This window comes from Molossus molossus, unplaced genomic scaffold (genome assembly GCF_014108415.1).
Source record: "Molossus molossus isolate mMolMol1 unplaced genomic scaffold, mMolMol1.p scaffold_m16_p_12, whole genome shotgun sequence".
Lineage (NCBI taxonomy): Eukaryota > Metazoa > Chordata > Mammalia > Chiroptera > Molossidae > Molossus > Molossus molossus.
Window position 1 is genome coordinate 24726476 of NW_023425347.1, and position 22523 is coordinate 24748998.

A 22523-nucleotide genomic window follows, 5' to 3' on the forward strand; every position below is an offset into this window, starting at 1 on the left:
GGAATTTACCAGTTTAACCATTTTTAAGTGTACATTTTGTGGCATTAGGTATATTCACCTTGTTGTGCAATCATCACCCCATCCATCTCCAGAACTTTTTCGTCATCCCCAACTGTAATTCTGTTTACACACTAAATAGTAACCCTCCATTGCCCCCTCCCCTGGCCCCTGATAACCTCTGTTCTACTTTCTGTCTCTGTGCATTTGACTATTCCAGGTGCCTCCTCTAAGTGGAATCATACAGTATTCATCCTGCTTCTGGCTTCTTCCACTGAGCATAATGTTTCAAGATTCATCCATCTGGTAGAATGTATCAGAATTGCATTCTTCTTTAAGGCTGGGCAATAGTCATTGTGCCGATGTACCGCGTGTTGTTTATCCAGTGGGAATATTTGGGTTGTTCCCACCTGATGGCTCTTGTGAAGTCTAATGCTGTGGACGTTGGTGTACAGCCTCTGTTTGAGTCCTTGCTTTCAGTTCCTTTGGGTATATACTTAGTGGAATCACTGGATCGTATGTTAATTCTACATTTAACTTTTTGAGGAACTGCCAACGTTTTCCACAGCAGTTGGACCATGTTACATTCCCACCAGTCATGCACAAGGGTTCCGATTTCTCCGCATCCTCACCAATACATGTTATTTTCCTTTTTTTTTTTTTTTAAGTAATGGCCATCCAATGGGTGTGTAGTGGTAGACCTATAATTTCTTTTTAAAGTGCAGTTAAAGGAGGTGAGAACAGAATTTTTTTATGTTGTCAGAGCTGGGGCAAAAGATAAGAGGCTGTATTTAAATAGCGTTGAGACATTCTGCCGGGGAGTGATGGCGTTAACAGGGGACTCAGAGGTCATGGTACCAGAGGCTCACCTCTGCACATGGAGTCCCCTGGCACATCTTTTAAGATGCCGGTGCTGGCGCCACCTCCTGGAATTCTGATTCAGTTGGACACTGATATTGTTTTTAAAAGCTCCCTGGATTCTCCTGATGTTCAGTGAGGATTGACTTCTTAGTCTGCAGGTGAAGAGGGGGCGGCCCTGAGACCCACGCTTCCAGCTTTCTTATTTCTCAGCCCAGAGCTGCTTCACCGAGATGCCCACGTTCAGCGTAACCAAGGACACAGTGAACCCAGTCCTGCCCCAGGCACAACGGCAGCTTCCTCTGTGCCCTGAGGGAAGCACTTCCTCCAAAAATCCGAAGAGCCAGGTGATGAGCCCTGGGATGGTCAGGATCGGTAGTGATGGGAGATTTCTAGTAAGTCAGTTCCACTCAGGGGACGAGAATGTTGAGACCACAGCACATTAGGTGGTGGCTTCTCCTATTGCCCCAGCACTTTGAACAGTGTGCCCAGAAAATTGAACCTTGGGTAACTGTCAAGGGCAGGCTTTTTCTATAGGACCTGACCCCGATGAAATTACACCAGGGAGTATGTCCTCTGTTCATTCACCTGCCTGTCACTGGCCACTGTTGACGGGTGCATAGATTTGGATTGATCTAATCCTTGCTTCATGAACCTGATGAATTTTATTTATTATGTTTATTCCTTTGTCTATTTAAGTATATAATTAGCACAGGCTATATAAGGAGTTTATGAGGCAACTACAAAGTTAGAGAGAACAGTTTCCACAAGACTGCCCTCAATTTCTGACAACAATTACAAGTTTGGAGGGTTCCTCAAACTACCTTCAGGTTGAGTAATTCACTAGGAGGCTCACAGAGCGCCTGGAAAGCTGTTTTGCTACGGTTGCAGTTTACTGCAGAGAAAAGATAGGGATTAAAATTAGCCAAGGAAAGTGAGGGCAGAGGTCTGGAGGGGTCCAAATGTGGGGCTGCCGGGTGCCCTCTCCCCTGGCCACAGTGCGCCACAGTGTGCATGGAGCACGGCCTACCAGGGAAACCCGCCAGAGCCTTGGGGTCTCCGCCGGAGCTCCATCGCATACTACCCACGTGGCTGACCTTTTGTCCCGAGTCCCTCTGGGAGGTCTGGCAGATACCTTTAGTCATTAGTTCCTCCAGAGATTGGAACTGATACCACAGACCTCGAGGTCCCCCTCGTAAGTCACACTGTTAGACTGTCTGGTGGCCAAAGCCCCCAGGCAAGCAGGCATGCTGATGTCAGGCAGGGCGTTCCAGTAGCCCGGGGCACAGGCTGGACCTCCATTTGGTTCAGGCTCATTCTTCCCCACACACCAGTGCATTCACTGCCTAAGCTAAGAACAGGAACCCAGATTGTTGAATCACACAAACCGAGATTAGCATTTTATTCTGCCGTGTATTAGCCATGTAATCTTATAGGCAAGCCACTTACACAGCCTCAGCATCCTTGTCTTTACCACGGGACGACCACGCACTGAGTGTTACTTGTGTGTGAAACATCACCATAGCCTGCACAAAGACTATGTGACTTCGGTCATGCCCGCTGTGCTTTGGGGAGGCAAGGTCTCCGAAAGTCTCGGAGCCTTTGTGGTCAAGGGAATTAAAAAGGTGTGCAGTGGCCCAGAGTCTGTAGGACGACCATGGAAGGCAAGCCTGTGAGGGGCAGCCCTGGAGGAAGGAGGCACCTCGACTCTGCAGTCACTCCCCACACAGGGACAGTGGGCGCTGCAGGACCCGCTCAGAACGCTTCATTTCCAGAAAGGCATTTTTCTAACTCGATGGAGGTTTTCCGTGTTCATAAGTGTGGTCCATCCAATCTCTCGGAGACCCAGCCCCCTGGTGGCCTTAGAATCAGGCCAGGCCTCCTCTGTGCCTGCTGGGCTTTGCTCTGTGTAGCAAAGCCCAGGCGAGTGTGTGAGCGGACAGCTGGCAGCCTTCCTGTGGGACGTGGAGAGAGTCTGCATCTCCCCACCATGCCTTCTGGGAATTACTCATCCAAGAAGCATTGTGGAGAAGCAGGCAGAGCGAGCAAGGAACCGCTGCACTTAACCCTTGCCAGGGAATGCCAGGCTTGAGTTCACATCTGACCTTTCCATTCATTCTGTCTGTGTGTGCTGAGTGGCCGTCACGCTTTCTGGTATGAATGGGGGCCTGTGCGTTGGAAACTGTATAAATACAACCCCATCGATTGGCTGAAGAGAGAAAATAAATTCTCAAACATCCATAACTTTTTTTGTATAAATCACAGGTATGGGGAGGAAAAAAACACACAGATGCTTGAAAAGATGGATAGTTTGGAGGTATTGTATTGATTAGATTGTGGGGCCAGGCGAGGTTAGTAACTTAAGTGTGGGTGAGAACTGGGGACTCACCAGAGGCGTCCGCTGGGTTGTGATGGCAGTAGCCGCCCTTCACTCGGTGCGCCTTACGCCGGCACTATGCTGTTAATTCCGCCTCGCGTTATAGGCAGAGATATTAATTACAAGATTACACACGGTTGAAACCCCTGTCTCCCTAACCTGGATGCATGCTTAATTTTGAGTAAAATAAAAGTTACATTAAAAGTTGCATATGTAGTTAGGGATAAGGCCAGGTTTCCAACCTGTACGGTACCTACTCCATAGTCTTCTTTCTGCTCGGTGTCCTCCTCCTTCTCAGGAGAGGTGATAATGTGTTACCTTCCTATCAGGATTAGTGATAATAATATTATTTTATCTCGATACGTCAGATACGCTGTTGAATGTGAATGTTCACTGAATCCCGCAGTGAGATATGTCACTAGAGTACTAAGAACATTAAATTGAGAGTCCAAAATGACAGGTTCCTGTCCTCCCCAGCCCGGTTCCAGCTGTGGCCATGACCAGTCCTTTACTCCTGTCCTAGCAGCCTGAGGGAGACCATTCAGGGGCCGACTGTCTCCATCCTCAGAACGGCTCACCCTGCGGTGGGTGGGAACCACTGGGCACGGTGGAGGAAGTACCTGTGGACGTGTGCCCAGCCCTGGGCGGTGGAGAGAAACAGAGATGTGGGCGTCCTAGGGTAGCTGATCGGGCTCGCCTGTCCCTTTAAGGCAGAAAGGTATTTGCGCTTGTGTAGAACCAGGGAAGGTCTTGACAGAAAGGCATTTCCAGCTTTTCTGAAAAACTCAAATTCAACTTCTGTTGGACAGTTCGTTTGGGACCAGTTTCAATCAGATGGTTATCCCTCCAAGGGATTATTTTTCCATCTCGAGCCTTTCCAGGAATTCCAGCACAGGCAGGCTGCCAGAGGACACTGGCTACCCAGACGCGGCAGCAACATTCTCGTGGGCCATCGGCTCCCCGGGGCGGCCCAGCCCAGCCCAGCTGCAGGCTTCGGCTGTCTCCCCCTTTCCTGCCCCGACATGCATGCCTGTCCCGTGCACACAGACATGTGCCTTGTCCCCAGCCGTGGACCCCACTCACAGGACAGATAGCCTTGTGTTCCCACACGTGGCAAAAGCCACTCAAAACGTGCCCCGTGATTATCACGGTCACCGTGGTGATGGCAGAAGCCAAGAATCCAAGACAAGCCTCGCCCAAGCCTTCATGAAGGCTGTCTGTCCACTAGGCTGACAATAGCAAATGACGGAGCCCTCGAGGGACAAGGGAGGCAGCCGTTCAGTTACCCGACAGGCGGAGGAGTCAGTGGACAGGCGCCAGCACAGCGACTCCCTCTGGGCCTGAGTCTGCAGCGACTCCAGGTCCATTTGTCACACTGGATTCAGAGCACATGGAGCCAGGAAGCACCCAAATGGGACTGTGTTCTTTTGGGTGGATTTAAATTTGTTAACCATTGCATTAAGTTTACTTGTCATATTCATTGCCAAAAAAATCTACGGTGAACAGGGCTGAAAAACGTCCTGCTTGTGGAGCCAATAATAAAAATAGTGGGGTCTGTCTCCTCCTGCCCTCCTCCTCCCACTGGCCCCCCGCTGTCAGTGGAGTGAGGATCCTGCCTCCCAGCAGCCCTGCCTCGGAACAAAGCCCTGTGTGGTGTGGGTCGCTGCCACTGCCCGGGGGTCCTGCACCTCGGGCACCCTCGAACTCCCTTCCTGTGAGCCAGAGGGAGAGAGTGTTCGTGGAGGCAGCATGTTGATGTCTTCAGTTCTCCGTGCCTGACCCCTGCAGGGTGTTCTCTCTGAGGCCTGAGCTCTCCTGTGATCTGGATCACAATGGGGTGGCTGGCGTCGAGCTGGTTGCTGGGGTTTACAGGGGGTCCTGGCTCACTTGCCAGTGAAGTCAAAAGATTCTGACCTTTCTCCCGTAGCCAGCCCAGCCTGTAACACTGAAGGCACACCATCTCAGTCCAGGGTGAGTACTGGGCGTGGTGTGGGCTTCCCTGGACATCTTCACCCCCTCTGATCCCCGGCATCCCGTCCCTTTTACACATGAAAACAGAAAGGATTTCTGCTCCTACGCTGCCATCACCATACGCGCCCCAGCATGTCCGTCTGCTCTGCATCGTGGTTGGGTAGAACGGGAGGTGGCTTCTCAGCTAGTTCTTCCTCTGGTGGTGAGGCCCTGGCCAGGTCTCCGTGTCCCCATCCGAACAGTGGAGGTGTAGTATAACCCTCCTGGGTTTGCTGTGAGGAGTAAATGAATGTTTATAAATAGAGTTATTGGTGCCCTGGCTGGGTGGCTCCGTTGCTTGGAGCATCATCATACACTGAAGGGCCATGGGTTTGATGTCCAGTCAGGGCACATCCGCGTTACAGGTTTGATCTGGATGGGGCGCATACAGGGGGCAACTGATGGATGTATCTCTTTCACATTGATGTCTCTCTCTCTCTCTCTGTCTAGAAATCAATGGGAACATATTCTCAAGTGAGGATAACAAATAGGTAAATAAAGTTATTGAAATATAGTAGATGATCAATATGTGGAAGCTATTTGTATTTGCTTCCTAGGACTACTGTAACAAATTACCACAAATTTGGTAGCTTAAAACAACAGAAACTTGGGCATTATGCTAAGTGAGATAAATCAGATAAAGAAGGAGAAATACTGTATGGTATCACTTATACATGGAATCTAAAACAACAACTTGTAAAAACAGAGAGTAGAGTGATGGCTACCAGGGGCTGAGGGTGGAGGAGTTGGGAGAGTGTTTAAGGGTACAGATTTGCAACTAATAGATAAGTAAGTTCTGGAGATCTAATGCATAGCATAGTGATTATAGATAACACACAGTATTATAGACTTCAAAGTTGCTAAGAGACTAGCCTTAATTATTCCCAACACAAAAAAGAAATTATACTTCTGTGATGTGATCAAAGTGTTAGCGGACACTACTGTAGTAATCATATTGCAATATATAAATGTATCAAAACAACACATTGTACCCCTCAAACGTACATAGTGTCATATAGCAATTATTTCTCAATTTAAAAAATACAGAAACATATTCTCTTACAGCTCTGGGGCCAGAGTCTGACATCAAGGTGTTGACAGCGTTTTGGAGGCTCTAGGGGAGAATCTCCCCTGGACTTTTCCAGCTTCTGGTGGCTCCAGGTGTTCTCGGCTCAGCGCTGCCTCACTCCCTTCTCTCTGCCCGTCTTCACGGGGTGTTGGTGACTGTGTGTATCTCATCTTCATGGCCTTTCTTGTATAAGGACACTTGTCCTTGGATTTAGAGCCCACCTGGATGGTTTAGGATGATCTCATCTCAAAACCCTTAGCCCCATTCCCTTTTTCCAAATAGAATCTTATTCACAGATTTCAGGTGGTCATATCTTTTACGGGTCCACCATTCAATCCACTACTCTATCTGATTAATGGTACAAATTAAGGTTTATATTTATCTATTCTTTGCGTCCTTAGGCACTTGTGTAGACTTTTTTCCTAGCATGGATTGCAAGCTGTCATCTCTCTTCTCACTTACTCCCCTTCTGTGAAGAGCAAATCCCGGGTGAGAGGGGTGCTGAGTGGACAAGGGAAACCCGGCGTGTTGGGGTGTATGAGAGCCTGCTCTGCAGAGTGTGCCCCGTCTCAGCTCACCACTCAGACGGTTTCCGGCCTGGATGGACCTGGGTGGGGGCCTCCATCCCTTTAGAAACCACCTCATTTTGGACCCAGAGGCCTGCCCAGTAAGGCCCCAGGCTGGGCACAGCGTGGAGAACAGATAACCAGTTCTCACTGAGGGCCCAGAAAGGGTGTTGGAAGGTAGGCCAGGCTTCAGTGCGGGACCCCTTACCTCGGGATGGGATCAGTCTCAAAATACTTGTGACGGGAAAAGTGTAAGTAAGGAGCATGAGCGCCTGGCCAGGGCAAGGGTCGCGGCCCGTTATCTCGGACCTTCAGCTCGAAGCTCCAAACGCTAACCCCAACACCTGGGACGGCAGAGGGCCCCCCACCTCATCAGGTAGCCCAGCCCACTTTTAATTACGTGCTGATTTCTGCTGTACAGATCAACGTCACTGGGAGCTCTGTTCAGCTTCCCTGCTCCCACAGACAGCCCTTTATCGCTCTGAGTGTTGCGATCGTGCCTCGCTTTTCTGAAATTACCCAGCCGCAGCTCTCCAGCTGCCTCCGCTAACCTACACGCCGCCCTGGACGTGCGCGTCTTGCCGGTGTCCCCTTGCCTCAGTGCTCATGACTTCCATGGCCATGTCCTGCTGCAGTGCGCACCCCTCATTCCAAACACTGTGCTTTTGTTGTTGTTGTTTAAATGAAGCTTATAAGTGCTCCCTACTCTTTCAGCACCCTACCAAATTGCCGGTTCCTACTGAATGTGTACGGTCCGACAAAAAATTCCTGGGCTCTTTCCTGGAACCATTCTTAAGCCAGCCATCTCTCTAACTCCTCTACTCCATTAATTAAGCTATTGAAACCAAGGGCAGGTTTTTACATTTCTCCTCATTAATCTTACATTTCTTGGTTTTGTGCCATCACTTCCAGGTTCTGAGGATATCGTTGAATATTAATTTCAATAATATACTAAGCATCCCTTCCAGCCTTCTGTTACCTCTGAATATGAAAGCCAAAACACTAATAAAATGTTGAACAGAATAGACCTGCAATTAGAGTCCTGGCATGCCATTAGCTCCATGCTGACACTGAACAACTGAGGTGCACTGTTCATGCTGGAAACAAAGTAAGTGATGAGTGAATGTGTGGTCCACTTTCTCCGGGACATTCCTGGTCAGTCAGCCATGAAAGTATCTAATTATGCTGTCACCCACCCCCCTTTCTCCATCCCAGAAACCCCAAGGATGTCAGGGTGTTGGGCCCGGTTTCAATATTTAACCTAAACAAAGTAGCTTCTGCCAGCACACCACATAAATATTCCAGTTTATGGTAATAAAATGAAACAGGAAGGATATCAGCATGTCAGGACTTGGAGTCCTCGACATGTCCTAGCGACCTCTCCCACCGGGTCCAGGTGTTCTGTCTCCTAAATGGTCAGATGGTTTTCACAGAACTGACAACCTCATCAGTCCGCATTCCTTTCTCTTTAAAACTGCAACCGTGCCTCTGTTGTGCGTAGACACACATGCCAGACAGCCGTGGGTGTCACTCAAACTGAGAAAGCCTCAGGGTTGGGTGTGGTAGGCAGAGCAACCCAGTCTGTTGCCGTGACCTTGGAATGCATCTTTAGGACTGTGTGCATCCAGTTATAGGAGTGTCTTCCATTCATAGCAGTTGGTTGTTATTTACAGGACTTCGGGTCAATTGGGGATACATTCCTGCATCTCTGAACACAGATGAATCTTGGGGTTTTCTGTGTTTGTTTTTTTTAAATATTTTTATTGATTTTTAGAGAGAGAGAGGAAGGGAGAGGGATAGAGAGAGAAAAACATTGATGTGAAATAACATTGACCAACTGCCTCCTGCAACCCTGGTGTGTGCCCTGACCAGGAACCTAACCCGTGACCTTTTGGTGCCTGGGATGACGCCCAACCAACTGAGCCACATGGACCAGGGCTGGGCATCTTGTTTTTTGATCACTTTGAAACAGTCTAAATCCATGGTAATGGGGAAAACATTTTTGTATTATTATGGCAAAGATATGTGTGGCTTTCTTTGTTCAAGTTTGTTTTTCTTCCTGGAGAGGATTAAGTCCTGTATAAAATGTATGATAATGGCCTTTTTAAAGTGTGTTTTTCTCTACTTTGGAGCACCTGTTTAGAACCGTATTGGTCTAGGAGACACGAAGGGAACAGCTGAGTGTCACCTCAGTGTTAGCCACTTCTCTCCAAGGCTGTTCGTCAGTTCTGTTTACATGCAGCCTCTGGTCTGGTTCCCAGCACCTACTCCCGGGGAAAGAGGCTAGAGATGTTTACTGTGCTGGGGAGTTTATGAGTAGAAAGCTTAGTCTTACATCTGCCTTTCTGAAACCTTGCTGTACCTATGAGTCCTCCGGGGATCTTGTTAAAACACAGATTTTGAGTCAGGAGGCCTGGGTCGGGGCCTGAAGTTCTGCATTTCTAACGCTGCTGGGGGTGCTGGTGTTGCTGGTCTGAGGACCACCCTTGGAACAGCAAGGCCTCAGGCCACTGAGCTAAATTGTTAATAGTGATAGAGAGATAGATACAGATGTAGGCATACAGATGCCGAAGATGCATGTATTCAGAAAAGTTATGATCAGGCAAACTGTATGTAGTAGACCCTAAATGAATCCATCCCAGTTCATCTCATTCCCCTCCATTTTAGCTTTTCTAATGTTTGAACAGTGTGATCTGCACTTGTGGTTCTTTTGTAACTTAGTGTTTGTATACCCTTGTGTGGCTCCATGTTGGGAAGAAATCTTTCTGTTGTGGTGGGAACATCCAGAAGTGAACTCCTCGGGGCCCCAGCCGAATCGGCGGTGTGTTTCAGCCCTGAGAAGACAGCTGGGGACGGAGGCCATTTGTCTGCAGCTGGAAAGGGACCCTCAATGCAGAAATTCCACTCTCCTCTTTTCTTCCTGTCCCTTTCTCTGTATTTTTCTACCTTTGTAGTTTACCTCTTCCTTCTTTTCAATCCATTGACTAGTCACCCAGTGTACCAGGGACGGGATGGTAACCTGTGGCTCCCTCTGGTGGTTCACTGAAAAGACAGCAAGACACAAGCCTTACCCTCACAGGGCTTCTCCCTGATGGGAGATACAGACAGTACCTAGAGATAATGGAGCACAGGGAAGGGGCACCAGCTCCAGAATTAGATCCAAGTCTCCTTGGTGCTGCACTAGTAATAGTAGACATGGTCCTTTGAAATGTGGGAGGAGGATGGGTTGAAGTTTTTATCAATCCTTTTCGCTCCAGTTCAGTGTTAATCTTTATATCCTTAATTTATCATTATTATTATTTCCTGGAAAAGATGTTTATCACTGAGTAACTTTTAAAAAGAATATATGTGAGTTGTTTGTCAAGGCCGAGTCTTAGGGGTCCGTTAGCAGAAGACCAGTTCTAAATAAACAATGTAAATAAACCAAGACACTACTGAGAACTGAGTCAGCATTCGTTTTCAAACTGGGTTCTTTAAAAAGTACCTTCAAAGAGGTTTTCTAGTTTTGTATGTTGTGCATTCGGTTGCATGGGCAAGCTTACATTTGCATTGCTAATAGACCTCTTTCTGAATGTGTTTGGCATTTTGCTTGGCTTTGAAAGGACTTTTCTGCTGTTGCTTTTTCTTCTCTGAAGCTGCCTTGGGCTAATTAACCTATTCCCTTACTGGTTGGGCCTACTATATGCAAATATACTCATTTCAGAATCTGACATACTACTCTTGCGTGAACATCCTTAATGAAATCCCGTTTTTATTGGATCAATGCTACTGCGGAGCCAGCAGGGGGCGTATGGAACAGTTGGTTTTGAGGAGATCTATATAACTTTTATTTGCTACTTGGTAAGGGATTGTGGACCCTCATACATTCTCTTTCTTAAGGATGACTCTGGAAATCTATAGATAAAAGATCATTGTAAGTACTTTCTAAGCAGCCAAAAAGGGCAACTGTTTTTGATGCTTTGTAGTTTAATTTTATTCTGTCTTTGTTTTGAAAACAGCACTCTTGTAATCGATCTGGGAGTGTTGAGTGTGAATTATGTGGCACACTCTTTGTAAGAGAAGGTTACACAGAACACGCTACCTAGGACTTTAAAAGGCTGTAGGTCAGGGGGAGAAATAATTGACATTATTCCTTTGACACAGGTATTTCTTCAGCATTAATATGTTAGGTCTTTTTATTTTTTATTTCTGTCCTAGTCTCTAAAGCGCTGCTTGTCATATGAGGAGCCCTATTCTAACCGAAATGTCCTTTGATGTTGAGACACCAAATGCCTAAACCTCTGCCTTCATTATCCCCATTGTGGCTGAGGAACTTGGTCTTGGGTCATTATGTTCATTGGTGATATTCAAGTAAAACCAACAAGGACCTACATCATTGGTAAAAAAAAATAAAATAAAATACAATTATAGGCTAGGGTGGGGAGTGTAAAGCGTGTTATGCTAGGGATATGGCAGTTGCTTCAGATACCAGGATCAGATGCTGAAGGCTGCTGCCTGAGTGTGTTTGTTTTAAAATAAGACCGTGGAAAAGAAGGTCTGGGTAGGAGGACGGCTGAAACCCGCAGCCGGACCTCACAGCTGCCCAGGATCACAGCGCGTGACATTGCGCGTGTCTCCAGCTGCTGCCTGTAGGGGGCGCGCACATCTGCCGCTTGTTAGTCTGGTTCCTGTAGGCTCCCTTGATGCTCTGCCTCTTGCCAGGTGGGCATCTGTTTGCCCCACAGTCATGGTGACTCGAGTTCAGTGGTTACTGGGAGACTGAGATATGTGTCCATGAGAAGTGGCTGCAGGCTCACTGTTAGCATGGTCGAGTTCAAACATACAGGTCTCATCGGTCTGAAAGAAGTTCCATCTCCAGAGTTAGGGGCAGGCTGGCTCTTTCCAAGGAGAAAGGAGGAGGGGGTGTGAGGAGGAAATTCTGAAGCCACTTGGAAAGGAAGAGGGATGAAGCAAGCGTGTAAACATCATTAAGGAAACCTTAAATTCACCTGCCTGATTCCCGCATTTTTTAAAAAGCTGTGACCGTATTCATTTTTTAACTGTCTCAGATTTCTTTTGGTTTTCTGTTATCATGTGAGTACTGGGAATTCTTTGGAGACTTGTAGAGAACAGGACTATTTCTGGCTGCCTCTGCTGAGTTGGTGTGCGTGTGTCCGGTTAGGGTGGACGCAGGGTCAGGCGGAGTCTTCGAGTCGTGGTTCTGATAGATGGGGGTTCAGAGAGAAGGTGCAGTCAGTTCAGGGCTCCCAATCCTAACCTGCTCCTCCCCAGAGCTGGCTCTGAGGGCAGGGCCGGGTGACCTTCACTGATGTCACCCTCCCTGTAGGTTTCATTCGATTGTCCAGCAAAGAAGAGAAGAGTGAGGGATGGGGCCAGCATTTCTGAAAAGGAAATTGAAGAAACACATTCTCTGCCCCCCTAATAAGAAAAGAGAAAAAAAAGGGGACAAGGTATTGAGAAATAGCTTAGGGGAGTTAACTTCACGAAAAGGCATCTGCTTTAAGACTGACTTTCTCGATGTCTTGAAAACCTTCCTGGTACGATACCCAGCATGGCCACTGTTGACGGGTTTTAGTGCTGGGCCAGAGTCGCACTTTCAGAATTCACGTTGAACCAAAGCCTAGTCGTAGTCTTGCCAAAGGTGTCCTCTTCCGGTGCTGATGTCTTGGTTTCTTTTCCCTCCTTCCCTTTCTCTTCCCTTTCCTCTTCCCTTGTCACTACCTTCTTCCTTTTCCCAGAGTCGAGAGCTGCTGCTGGTGGATTGCACCCACGGGGAGATGATTCCTCATGAAGAGCCTGGATCCCCTACAGAAATCAAATGTGACTTTCCATTTATCAGACTAAAATCAGAGCCAGCCAGACAGTGAAATAGTCATCGTGGAGGGGGGACGGCGAAAAATGAAATCCAACCAAGAGCGGAGCAACGAATGCCTGCCTCCCAAGAAGCGCGAGATCCCCGCCACCAGCCGGCCTTCGGAGGAGAAGGCCACGGTCCTGCCCAGCGACAACCACCGGGCGGAGGGCGTGGCATGGCTCTCGGGCAACCCTGGTGGCCGAGGTCACGGGGGTGGGAGGCATGGCCCAGGGACTTCGGTGGAGCTTGGTTTACAACAGGGAATAGGTTTACACAAAGCGCTATCCACGGGGCTGGACTACTCCCCACCCAGCGCACCCAGGTCTGTCCCAGCGACCACCACCCTGCCCACAGTGTACCCTCCCCCGCAGTCAGGGACTCCGGTGTCGCCCGTGCAGTATGCCCACCTGCCGCACACTTTCCAGTTCATTGGGTCTTCCCAATACAGCGGGCCGTACACAGGGTTTATCCCTTCACAGCTGATCTCCCCAACGGCCAGCCCCGTCACCAGTGCAGTGGCCTCTGCTGTGGGGGCCACCACTCCATCCCAGCGCTCCCAGCTGGAGGCCTATTCCACCCTGCTGGCCAGCATGGGCAGTCTGACCCAAGCCTCAGGACACAAGGCTGAGCAGCAGCAGCAGCACTTAGGCAGGACTCCGGGGCTCATCGCACCAGGGTCCCCACCACCCACCCAACAGAACCAGTACGTCCACATTGCCAGCTCTCCGCAGAACGCCGGGCGCACGGCCTCTCCCCCGGCCATCCCCGTGCACCTCCACCCCCACCAGACGATGATCCCACACACGATCACCCTGGGGCCCTCCCCCCAGGTCGTAGTGCAATACACCGACTCTGGCAGCCACTATGTTCCTCGGGAGGCCACCAAGAAAGCGGAGAGCAGCCGGCTGCAGCAGGCCATGCAGGCCAAGGAGATCCTGAACGGGGAGATGGAGAAGGGCCGGAGGTATGGGGTTCCCACCTCCGCCGACCTGGGCTTGGTGAAGGCCGGCAGCAAGTCAGCTCCTCACCCCTACGAGTCCAGGCACGTGGTCGTCCACCCCAGCCCCTCCGACTATGGCAGCCGGGACTCCTCGGGGGTCCGGGCCTCTGTGATGGTCCTGCCCAACAGCAACACGCCCGTGTCCGACCTGGAAGTGCAGCAGGTCACGCACCGCGAGGCCTCCCCCTCCACCCTCAACGACAAAAGCGGCCTGCACTTAGGGAAGCCCGGACACCGATCCTACGCACTCTCACCCCAACAAGCTCTGGGCCCCGAAGGCGTGAAGGCCGCCGCCGTCACCACGCTGTCACCCCACACGGTCATTCAGACCACACATAGCACTTCGGAGCCACTCCCAGTTGGACTGCCAGCCACAGCCTTCTACGCAGGGACCCAGGCGCCTGTCATCGGCTACCTGAGCAGCCAGCAGCAGGCCATCACCTACGCCGGCAGCCTGCCCCAGCACCTGGTCATCCCCGGCTCCCAGCCCCTGCTCATCCCGGTCGGCAGCGCGGACATGGACGGGTCGGGAGCAGCCTCTGCAATGGTCACGTCCTCACCGCAGTTTGCAGCAGTGCCTCATACGCTCGTCTCCACCGCCCTTCCCAAGAGTGAGAGCTTCAGCCCAGAGGCCCTGGTCACCCAGGCCGCCTACCCGGCCATGGTGCAGGCCCAGATCCACCTGCCCGTGGTGCAGTCCGTGGCGTCCCCGGCAGCCGCTCCCCCGACGCTGCCCCCCTACTTCATGAAAGGCTCCATCATCCAGTTGGCCAATGGGGAGCTAAAGAAGGTGGAGGACCTGAAGACGGAGGACTTCATCCAGAGCGCAGAGATCAGCAACGACCTGAAGATCGACTCCAGCACTGTGGAGAGGATCGAGGACAGCCACAGCCCCGGCGTCGCTGTGATCCAGTTCGCCGTCGGGGAGCACCGGGCACAGGTAACGTTTGCCCAGGTCCCAGGCGGGGGACACCCCACCGCACACCTTCGTCATTTCCCGGCAAGGTGACCTTCTTCCGGGACACAGGCTTGTGTGTGCTGTGGGGAAAAGGAAGGGTTTTCACTGATGCCTAAACTTTACACTCGAATCTTCTCTAAGAAGATTCTCTAAGATAATTAAGCCCTGAAGCCCCAAGACGCTGCTGGTTGTCATGAACTGACTTCTCTGCACCTAGAGTGAGGCGAGTCAGGACATCCTCAGGACAGTTTAAGAAAGTCACTCACGGTGTGTTTTTGTCCTGTGGCTCAGATGGGAGCCTGGCTGAGAAAGGCTGCCGTTGAGGGCCCTTTGGGGCCATTCTGCCCCTTTCTCCCTGTCAGGAGAAGACATTGCTGGTCAGGTAAGGACGTTAGATGCCCAGAGTTACCATATCTCATACCAACACCTGTGTCTGCAAGTGCAGGTTTTATCTCTGTGTAGGCATGGCCGGACCAACAGATGAGGAAGTAATGGCCATTGAAAACATCGTTTCTTACACTCACAGATCCCAGGAGGGGACGTGCCCCCAGGGCAGCACCAGGGTCAGTCAGGAGGCAGAGGGAATGAGGACAGAAGGGGGACGGCAGCCGTTATCTGCAGGAGGAGTGGGGGAGACAGGGTAAGCAGGTTTAGGACTGGCTGGTTGGAATGATTTCCGTGGGCTCTCCCCAGAGCTGTCTGGGAGCTGCTGGGGGTGACTAGGGCAGGCGGCAGTGGCTGAGGGTGAGAGCCTGGTGGAGGAGGTGGCTGCGGTGAGGGTGCTGGTTTGTGGTTCGCACATGAAGGGCCCTCTCCCAGGGGAGGTGATGGCTATCTCTAGGAATTAGCCAGCTCTGGGAGGGGCAGTCCCTCCAGAGTCAGCAAGGCCCCTCGATGTCAGAGCAGCAGAACACAGAAAATAAAAGGCATGGTTCGTACAGAAGTCAGGCCGCCCCGCTGTGCTCCTGGGCTTGTGCTGGACGGGAACCCACGGGTCCTGTGCAGCCAAGCTGAGTCACGGTAAAACCTGGAGCAGTGCTGAGCTCCTTTATAATTTCCCGGGCTCTCCAACCTCGCGGAGGCATGCATTCCACAGCCCTCCCGTGAAACGGCAGCCTCGCGCCCAGGGCGAGAGTCACACAGGCTGGGCCCCGCGGGACCCTGCTGGCCGCGGAGCCCGCTCTCCTGAGCTGTTTCCTTCAGGGACTTGGCAACCCTGGGAGGGGACAGCGCCTCCTTCGGGTTTGAGTTGGAAAAGGGTCAAGGCTGAGCTGGCAGTTAGGATGTTCACAGAAAATAAAACAAACACAAAAATACAAACTAGTTAATGGTTTGAATTCTTTAAGTATATTTTTAAGAGATCAAGTGAGGTGGGGGAGGCCAGATTTCCGAAGTGTTTTCTGGAACTGCCCGTGGATGACGGGACGTGGGAGCTTGCACCGCCTCAGGGGGCCTGCCTTGCCGGGGCTCTTAGCCCAGGAACGCCCCCTGTCTGTGCTGAGATGGGGGCTTAGGCTCGTCGGGAGGCCCGCGAAGGATTTCTCAAAGTTTTGATTCACAGAAAGAGCAAATGTCAAGATTTGTTAAAACGGCATCACTCTTTAGAACTCATTACCCGTCTTAGTTGGTACTTGCTCTGACCTTTCCACGTGGGGTGAGTCCTGGTAGGAAAAACATGAGAAAGGCGCTCTCTTCACCGAAGTTGTGTTTTAACAGCCCTGAGATGAGGCATGGAAAATAAACGGGAATGAAAAGTGAGTGTGTTTTTCATGGTACTATTTTTTAATCCTTAAAGCGTTAGTGTGCAGAGGTAGAAATGAGGAAAGGTGTGATTTTGAAATGCTCCTGGTTCCTTACCAGCATCTCTTTCGACTTGCGAGTGAAGAGCAGCCCCGGCCGTGGGCTGCGTCTCCAGGGCCTGGCAGCCGCCCACAGCCGCGTGCACAGGGCTCTTTAGGTTTCAAATGGACCTGGCAGGTCTGAGAGAGGAAGCAAGCATCTCTCTGTGTTCTCCCTGCTTGATACTTTGCAGAACGAACGCTTAAATGATAGAGAAATTGGCTTCCAGGCCAAGTCTCATTTCCTTCCCGTAGCCAGACCGCTCGTCTCTTTGCTCACAGCCAAGGTGCAAATTAGAAGGCAGAGTATTTGTCACAGCCTGTTTGCAGGTCTGTCAGGACAGCCCTGTGCGGTCGGGCTGCGTGCTGGGAAGGAAGGGCTGCTATAAGCATGGCTGTTGTAGACACAGTGCAAGGCCCGACGCCACCACCAGCGTGTCACTTACTGCAAGCCTATCAGGAACAGGCTGACGTCATCACAGCGAAAATACCCCACCCGCTGTGGGTGTCACGGCGACAGGAGGAGAGTCTGGAGAACCAGGGAGGAGAACTCACGTCTGGATTTAAGGGGCGTTCCAGGACAGAGTGCTTCCCTCTGTGATCAGGGTCACGGAGCTTTCTGCCCCCGCCGGAAGGGTCAGTCCACGTCTTGCCAGCTGGTTAGAAACCACTAACCCTTGCACCCACAGGGAGATTAGAAATGTGCAAATTGTTTAACTTAATTAGCAAAATCCCAGATTTGATTGGGGAAGTTGTGGGAGCAGGGTTAGTTTTTCCAGAATAGATGGCTTCGTGGCCCTGGGCATAAATCCTACACGGCTGCAGAGCCGCAGGGAAGCTGGACCATACCAACGTACTGTAGGCATCCCGGCGCAGGCCGAGCGGCGTGGGGAAACCAAGAGCCTGGGTGCTGGTCAGCTGTGTTCCCTCTCAGAGCTGCCATTTTTCTTGTCTCAAAACAGGCAAATGACTCCTTATCCCTGGTGACACCTGGGGCCTCCTTGTTGGGTCACCCTTTGCTTTCCTTCCTGCCTTGCAGAACAGCCCTGGTGAAATTTACCAGCATCCGCCACCAGCACCCTAGGGGCCATACAGGACACCTCCACTGACCTCGTGCTGGTGATCACATTAGACCGAGTGGGAACTAAAGCCAGCCTGTGTCACCCGAGGGGTGTGACTGTTTTTAAGGCGCCGAGTTTCTGGTTATTATACAGAGGTGCCTCCGGTGCTGCTTCCCCCTGAGGCTCCAGACGAGGCAGTGCAGGCGATGAACAGTTTCCCATAGTCGTCACCATCTCTGCCGCATGGCAGACCCAGTGTGGCATCTCCGTGCACCCCAGGGACTGTGGGAGATGAAGGGGGAATTCCAGGCAGTGGCCCCCCCAACTGTGTGCTGTACACGGAGCCTCTCGGGGCCACTCTGTGGTCGTCCTCTTCCGGTGGAGGTCAGGTAGCGCTTTCCACCCTTCCATTGTGCCTGCCTCTCAGCCTCGGTGATTCCGGTTGAGAGCCCCCAGGGACAGTAGAATCACTTCCTTCAGGGCCTCACTCCCAAATATAACCCCCTTAATGTCCTCCAGGTTCGAATCCATAAGTCTACGGTGAGTCCCAGAAGGGATCCCAGGCAGTAACGTGAGCGTGGGAACCAGTGCGACTCAGTAAGAGTGTGGAGTGTCGCCTGCTTGTGTGGGAAGCAAGTGAGCTGGTAGGAGAATCTGGGACCCGGAGCCAAATCGACCTCAGTCTGAATCTACCCTGCACCGCTCTGCAGCCCTGGGGCCTCGTGCAGGTCATTTACAAATCAGCGCACAAATAATGTATCGTGCAAATTACATCCAAGCCTTCTGTTCTTGGCTGCCCAGTAGGAACTAATGGCAGTTGTAAGAATGAAAGAAAATGCTTTCAAAAGAACCAGCGCACCATGTAGCACAGAGTAGGCCCTCAACAACGGTAGTATCCCTTCCCTGCTTCAATAGGTGACTTTGGCCCTGAGAAGGGAAACGGTAAACTTCTGAAAAATAAACAAAAGGCTCCATGCTCTAAAAATAGTTTATGGAGGGAGAGACAGTTTAGAAAAGCCTAGAAAGAAGGCTGAACTTTTCCAGTGAGCGCAGTGAGCTGTGTTTACCACTTATAGTCCCGTGACGTGTACCATGATGGCCCGGGAGCACCCATACAGCTACTTCTACATGTGGGTGTACACCTGCTGTTTTTCTGAGCATGCGCCAAACTGGAGGGACAGATTGATGGCCCAGCACCCACATCAGTGTGAGGACCCAGGTAGAGACAGGCTCATGGGCCTCTCCTGCAGTGTCCCACTAGGACAGTCCCACCCAGGGTGGCCCCACCCGGGGGTCAGCTTCCCTCTAGCAAACAACGTTCTGAATGTGAGCAGCCTCCCCACCCCTCTGCTTCATGCTCCTCAGGCCTCAGCTTTTCGGAAGAGTACACAAACTTTGCTCAGAAGAATCGTAGTACATTTTATTCGTAAACTCCTCTGGGGTGATTCTTTTCTTGGACTGCTTCTTTCTTAACTGCTGAGCTCCCTATGTTAGTAGGGTTGTCTGTCGCTTCTCAGATCCTTCCGGGGTGACTGCTTCCCTTTACTGCCTTGGTAGCTGCTTAATATTCAGTGCCATTTCCTTCTCCCGACTGACCTGGGGTGTGTGTGTGTGTGTGTGTGCACGTGTGCGGGTGTGCGTGTGTGTGTGTTCACTCTACAGCATGTTACAATGGTGTGCTTACTGCGAGTTGACTGATGGCTTTTCTTCCGTTCCACTATTGTTTAATTTGACTGCTGTGTTCTGTGAGTCATCAGTGGCAGCATTATGCAGTTAATGGATTAACTGGTGCCTAAAAATAGCCGAAGCCCTCATGCAAGCAGCACATAAGCCTGTGTAGTCCCTCAGCAGCCAAGGCAAACCGACGTGCCAACATTTCACATGCGGAGCCTGCTGGAAATGAATCTTAATGAATCAAAAAGGAGATAGTGGCTGCCTGTGCACAAAGCCCAGTGCTGGGCCTGTGGTTCAGGTCTTGGTGATAATCCTCCTCTCAGTTCTAAAATCGGAAAGGCTCCAGCAGAGAAACAGTAGCAAGCCACGTTTGTGTGTGTGTGTGTGTGTGTGTGTGTGTGTGTGTGCGCGCGCCCCTCCTAAAGAAGATAGGAAGAAGAAAAATGCCCCTTCAGCCTTTGTATGATATAAGTTCCCCAACTAGGTGATCCCACATGTTGATAGCTTTTTCAAAAATGAACTTTAATTGTTAAAAGTAGTTCTAGGTTTACAAAGATAAAAAAAAAAAATTGAGCAGAAAGTACACAGAGTTCCCAGACACATAGTTTCCCCTATTATTAAAATCTTGCATTTGTGTAGCATACTTGTTACAGTTGCCGAGCCAATATTGATACGTTGTTAGTAACTAAAAGTCCATAGTTTACATTAGGGTTTACTCTCTGTGTTGTACAGTCTGTGGGTTTTGACAAATGTGTAGTGTCACGCATCCAGCATGACGGTATCATACAAAATAGCTCCACCACCTTAAAAATCCTTTATGCTGCGCCTATCTATACTTCCCCCGACCCCCGAGGCCCTGACTCCACTGCGGTTTTACTTCTCCACCATTCTGCCTTTTCCAGAGTGTCATACAGCTGGACTCGTACAGTATGTAGCCTTTCAGACAATCTTTCACTTGACAGTATTCATTTAAGATTCCTCCACGTCTTTCTGTGGCTTTGATAGCTCTTTTTTTTTTTTTAGCACTGAATAATGCTGTTCTGTAAGGCACACATTTTTTAAATCCTTACTCAAGGATATGTTCCCACTGATTTTTAGAGAGAGCTGTGAGAAACATAGATTGGTTGCTTCCTGTACGTGCCCCGACCAGGGATCGAACCTGCAACCCTTTGGTGTATGGGTCGATCCCCCAACCACCTGTAGCACCCGGTCAGGGCTAAGGCATACATGTTTAAACCCCAAGAGAGGAGGGCACGTGGGACAGAATCTGGGTGCCTGAGAGCTGCCCTGGTCACTTGTTGAGCAGGTCCTAAGGGGGCCTCCCACAGCAGAGGCCGTGGGAGTCACGACAATGTGGGGAAAGAACCCGTGTCGTTGGGGTTGGGGTTTGGCGGCCCCTCTGCACAAGCATGAGTGTTTACTGGACGAACCTGACACGCTTCCACACGTGAGTCAGCGTGATTAAATATCTGAAACGACACCCACAGACATCCTTACAGACACGACTGAAGAGGCGCGACGGTTTGGGTCATGATTCTTAAACATTGACCTAAATGGGTCTCTTGCTTAGCCTGTTAGTCATCGTCCCAGGTTTTCTGATGTCCCTGATGTTGACCATGTAGTCGTGCAAACTGGCCTCCAAGAAAGGCAGACTGGCTTTTTCCTGCAGGTAAAACAGGATCAAAGCTTCAATTTAATAATTTCACCGGAAGCAGGACATGGTCACTGAAACCCAGTCCCTGAGCTATCGTTGCTCCCAAGATTTGGCAGAATTGGTACATTTGGGATAGTATCAGGCAAAAATTTTTTTGTCAAACAGATGCCCTTCCCATTTGTGAAAACACGGATTCTTGTTACAGAAAACGGGAGACAAATTTAAGCAACAGACGTTTTGTTCTCTTTATATCTTGTTTTTGGTGATATGTACATATGTGTGTATATAGACAGCACCCATCTAAGATTGAAATATATAATCAAACAGCATAAATATGTGTTGATGCATACAGTGTTTAGATACAATAGTTATTGACTAAGTAGTTAAAGGCATTTTATTGAACTTATACACAGAAGAGAGAAAAATGATCATAAAAGCCAGTCATTAGCCAGACCGGGACTGGGACATTGAGTACATCATCATCAGCCCAGATGTGGTGCCTACTGGTCCTGGTTCCTCAGTCCTGAATAGAAGGGGAGGTGATCTGTTCAGAGGGCTGGTGCAGGGGCTGGAGAGAGGGGGCGTAGCAGGTTTCTCGTGGGAGCGGCGGCGAGCAGGTAGGTGTGCCTGCAGCAGCCCAAGGAGGGCAGGGGTAGAGATGGGAGAACGAGAGGTGATCTGCCCCCAAAAGGAGAAGTGGTGGCTACCAGGCATCCAGAGGTGAAAGTCAGAGGGGCCTCAAACTGACATAAGGCCAGAGGCTGTTCATTCTCACATTTTATGCTCCAGACTACTTAAAACATATTTGGAAAAAGATGCATTTATGGATGATAAAAAAAAAAAAGGGCTGTGTAGAGCTGCCAGGAGTTATGTAACGTGCTTGGTTTTATATGGTGCTACCCCCAGGAGTGTATGTTCATTGGGGTTTAATCAGAGACCGTTGGAACCCTCCATTTTATGGTCATAAAATGAATTAATGATTATTAGCACAGCTGAAATAGCAAACAGGAACCTCAAGAGTGGAGAGAAAGGAACCGGAGTCCGATTCTATGAAGTCATGATGAGCTCAGCGTCTTGACGGGAGCGCTGAGTGAGCTGCTCTGGGTCAGCCCCACAGCTGCCTGCTGGGGTGAGCTGGCCTGGAAGGCGCTGCCCCTCTCCCTGGAGCGGACTGGCCCCAGTTTAGTCCTGGCTGCTGAAAGGGAACCCGGAAGACCGGAGCCCCTCGGCGTGTCAACACCGACCTCTGCTGGCCGGCTGTGCCGCTGCAGTGTTTGCCCCGGGAAGGCCGGCCCGAGCTAGTTATTCATTACCAGTTCACGGAAAAGTCACACCGAGGGCTTTTCAGTGCGAGCCTGTATGGTTAGGGCTGTCTGCTTGAAATTCCCCTGGAGGTGAGCCTCATCTACCTCAAAACACGATGTCGGTGCTGATGAGAACCGTGTTGGACACGCTCAGATCTGAATAACTGGTTTCCCGTTTGCCTTCTGCCTGGAGAAACTACAGCAGCCGGCACCTGGGACAGGCCAGAAAGTACTGGACTCTGGGGATCGGAGGATGAGCAAACAGACAATGTCTCAACCTTTGTGGGGCTTACAGTCCTGTGG

The 22523-nt window shown here is 50.5% G+C and overlaps 1 protein-coding gene across 1 annotated transcript in view; it reads left to right on the top strand.

Annotated features, from left to right (window-relative positions):
- ATXN1 (ataxin 1) overlaps positions 1–22523 on the top strand; it is a 393782-nt gene that overhangs the window by 360532 nt on the left and 10727 nt on the right. Inside the window, exon 11 of the mRNA XM_036257445.1 lies at positions 12616–14671. Coding sequence (XP_036113338.1) covers positions 12776–14671 — 1896 coding nt within the window. The 5' untranslated portion in view covers positions 12616–12775. The remainder of the gene's footprint in view (positions 1–12615; positions 14672–22523) is intronic.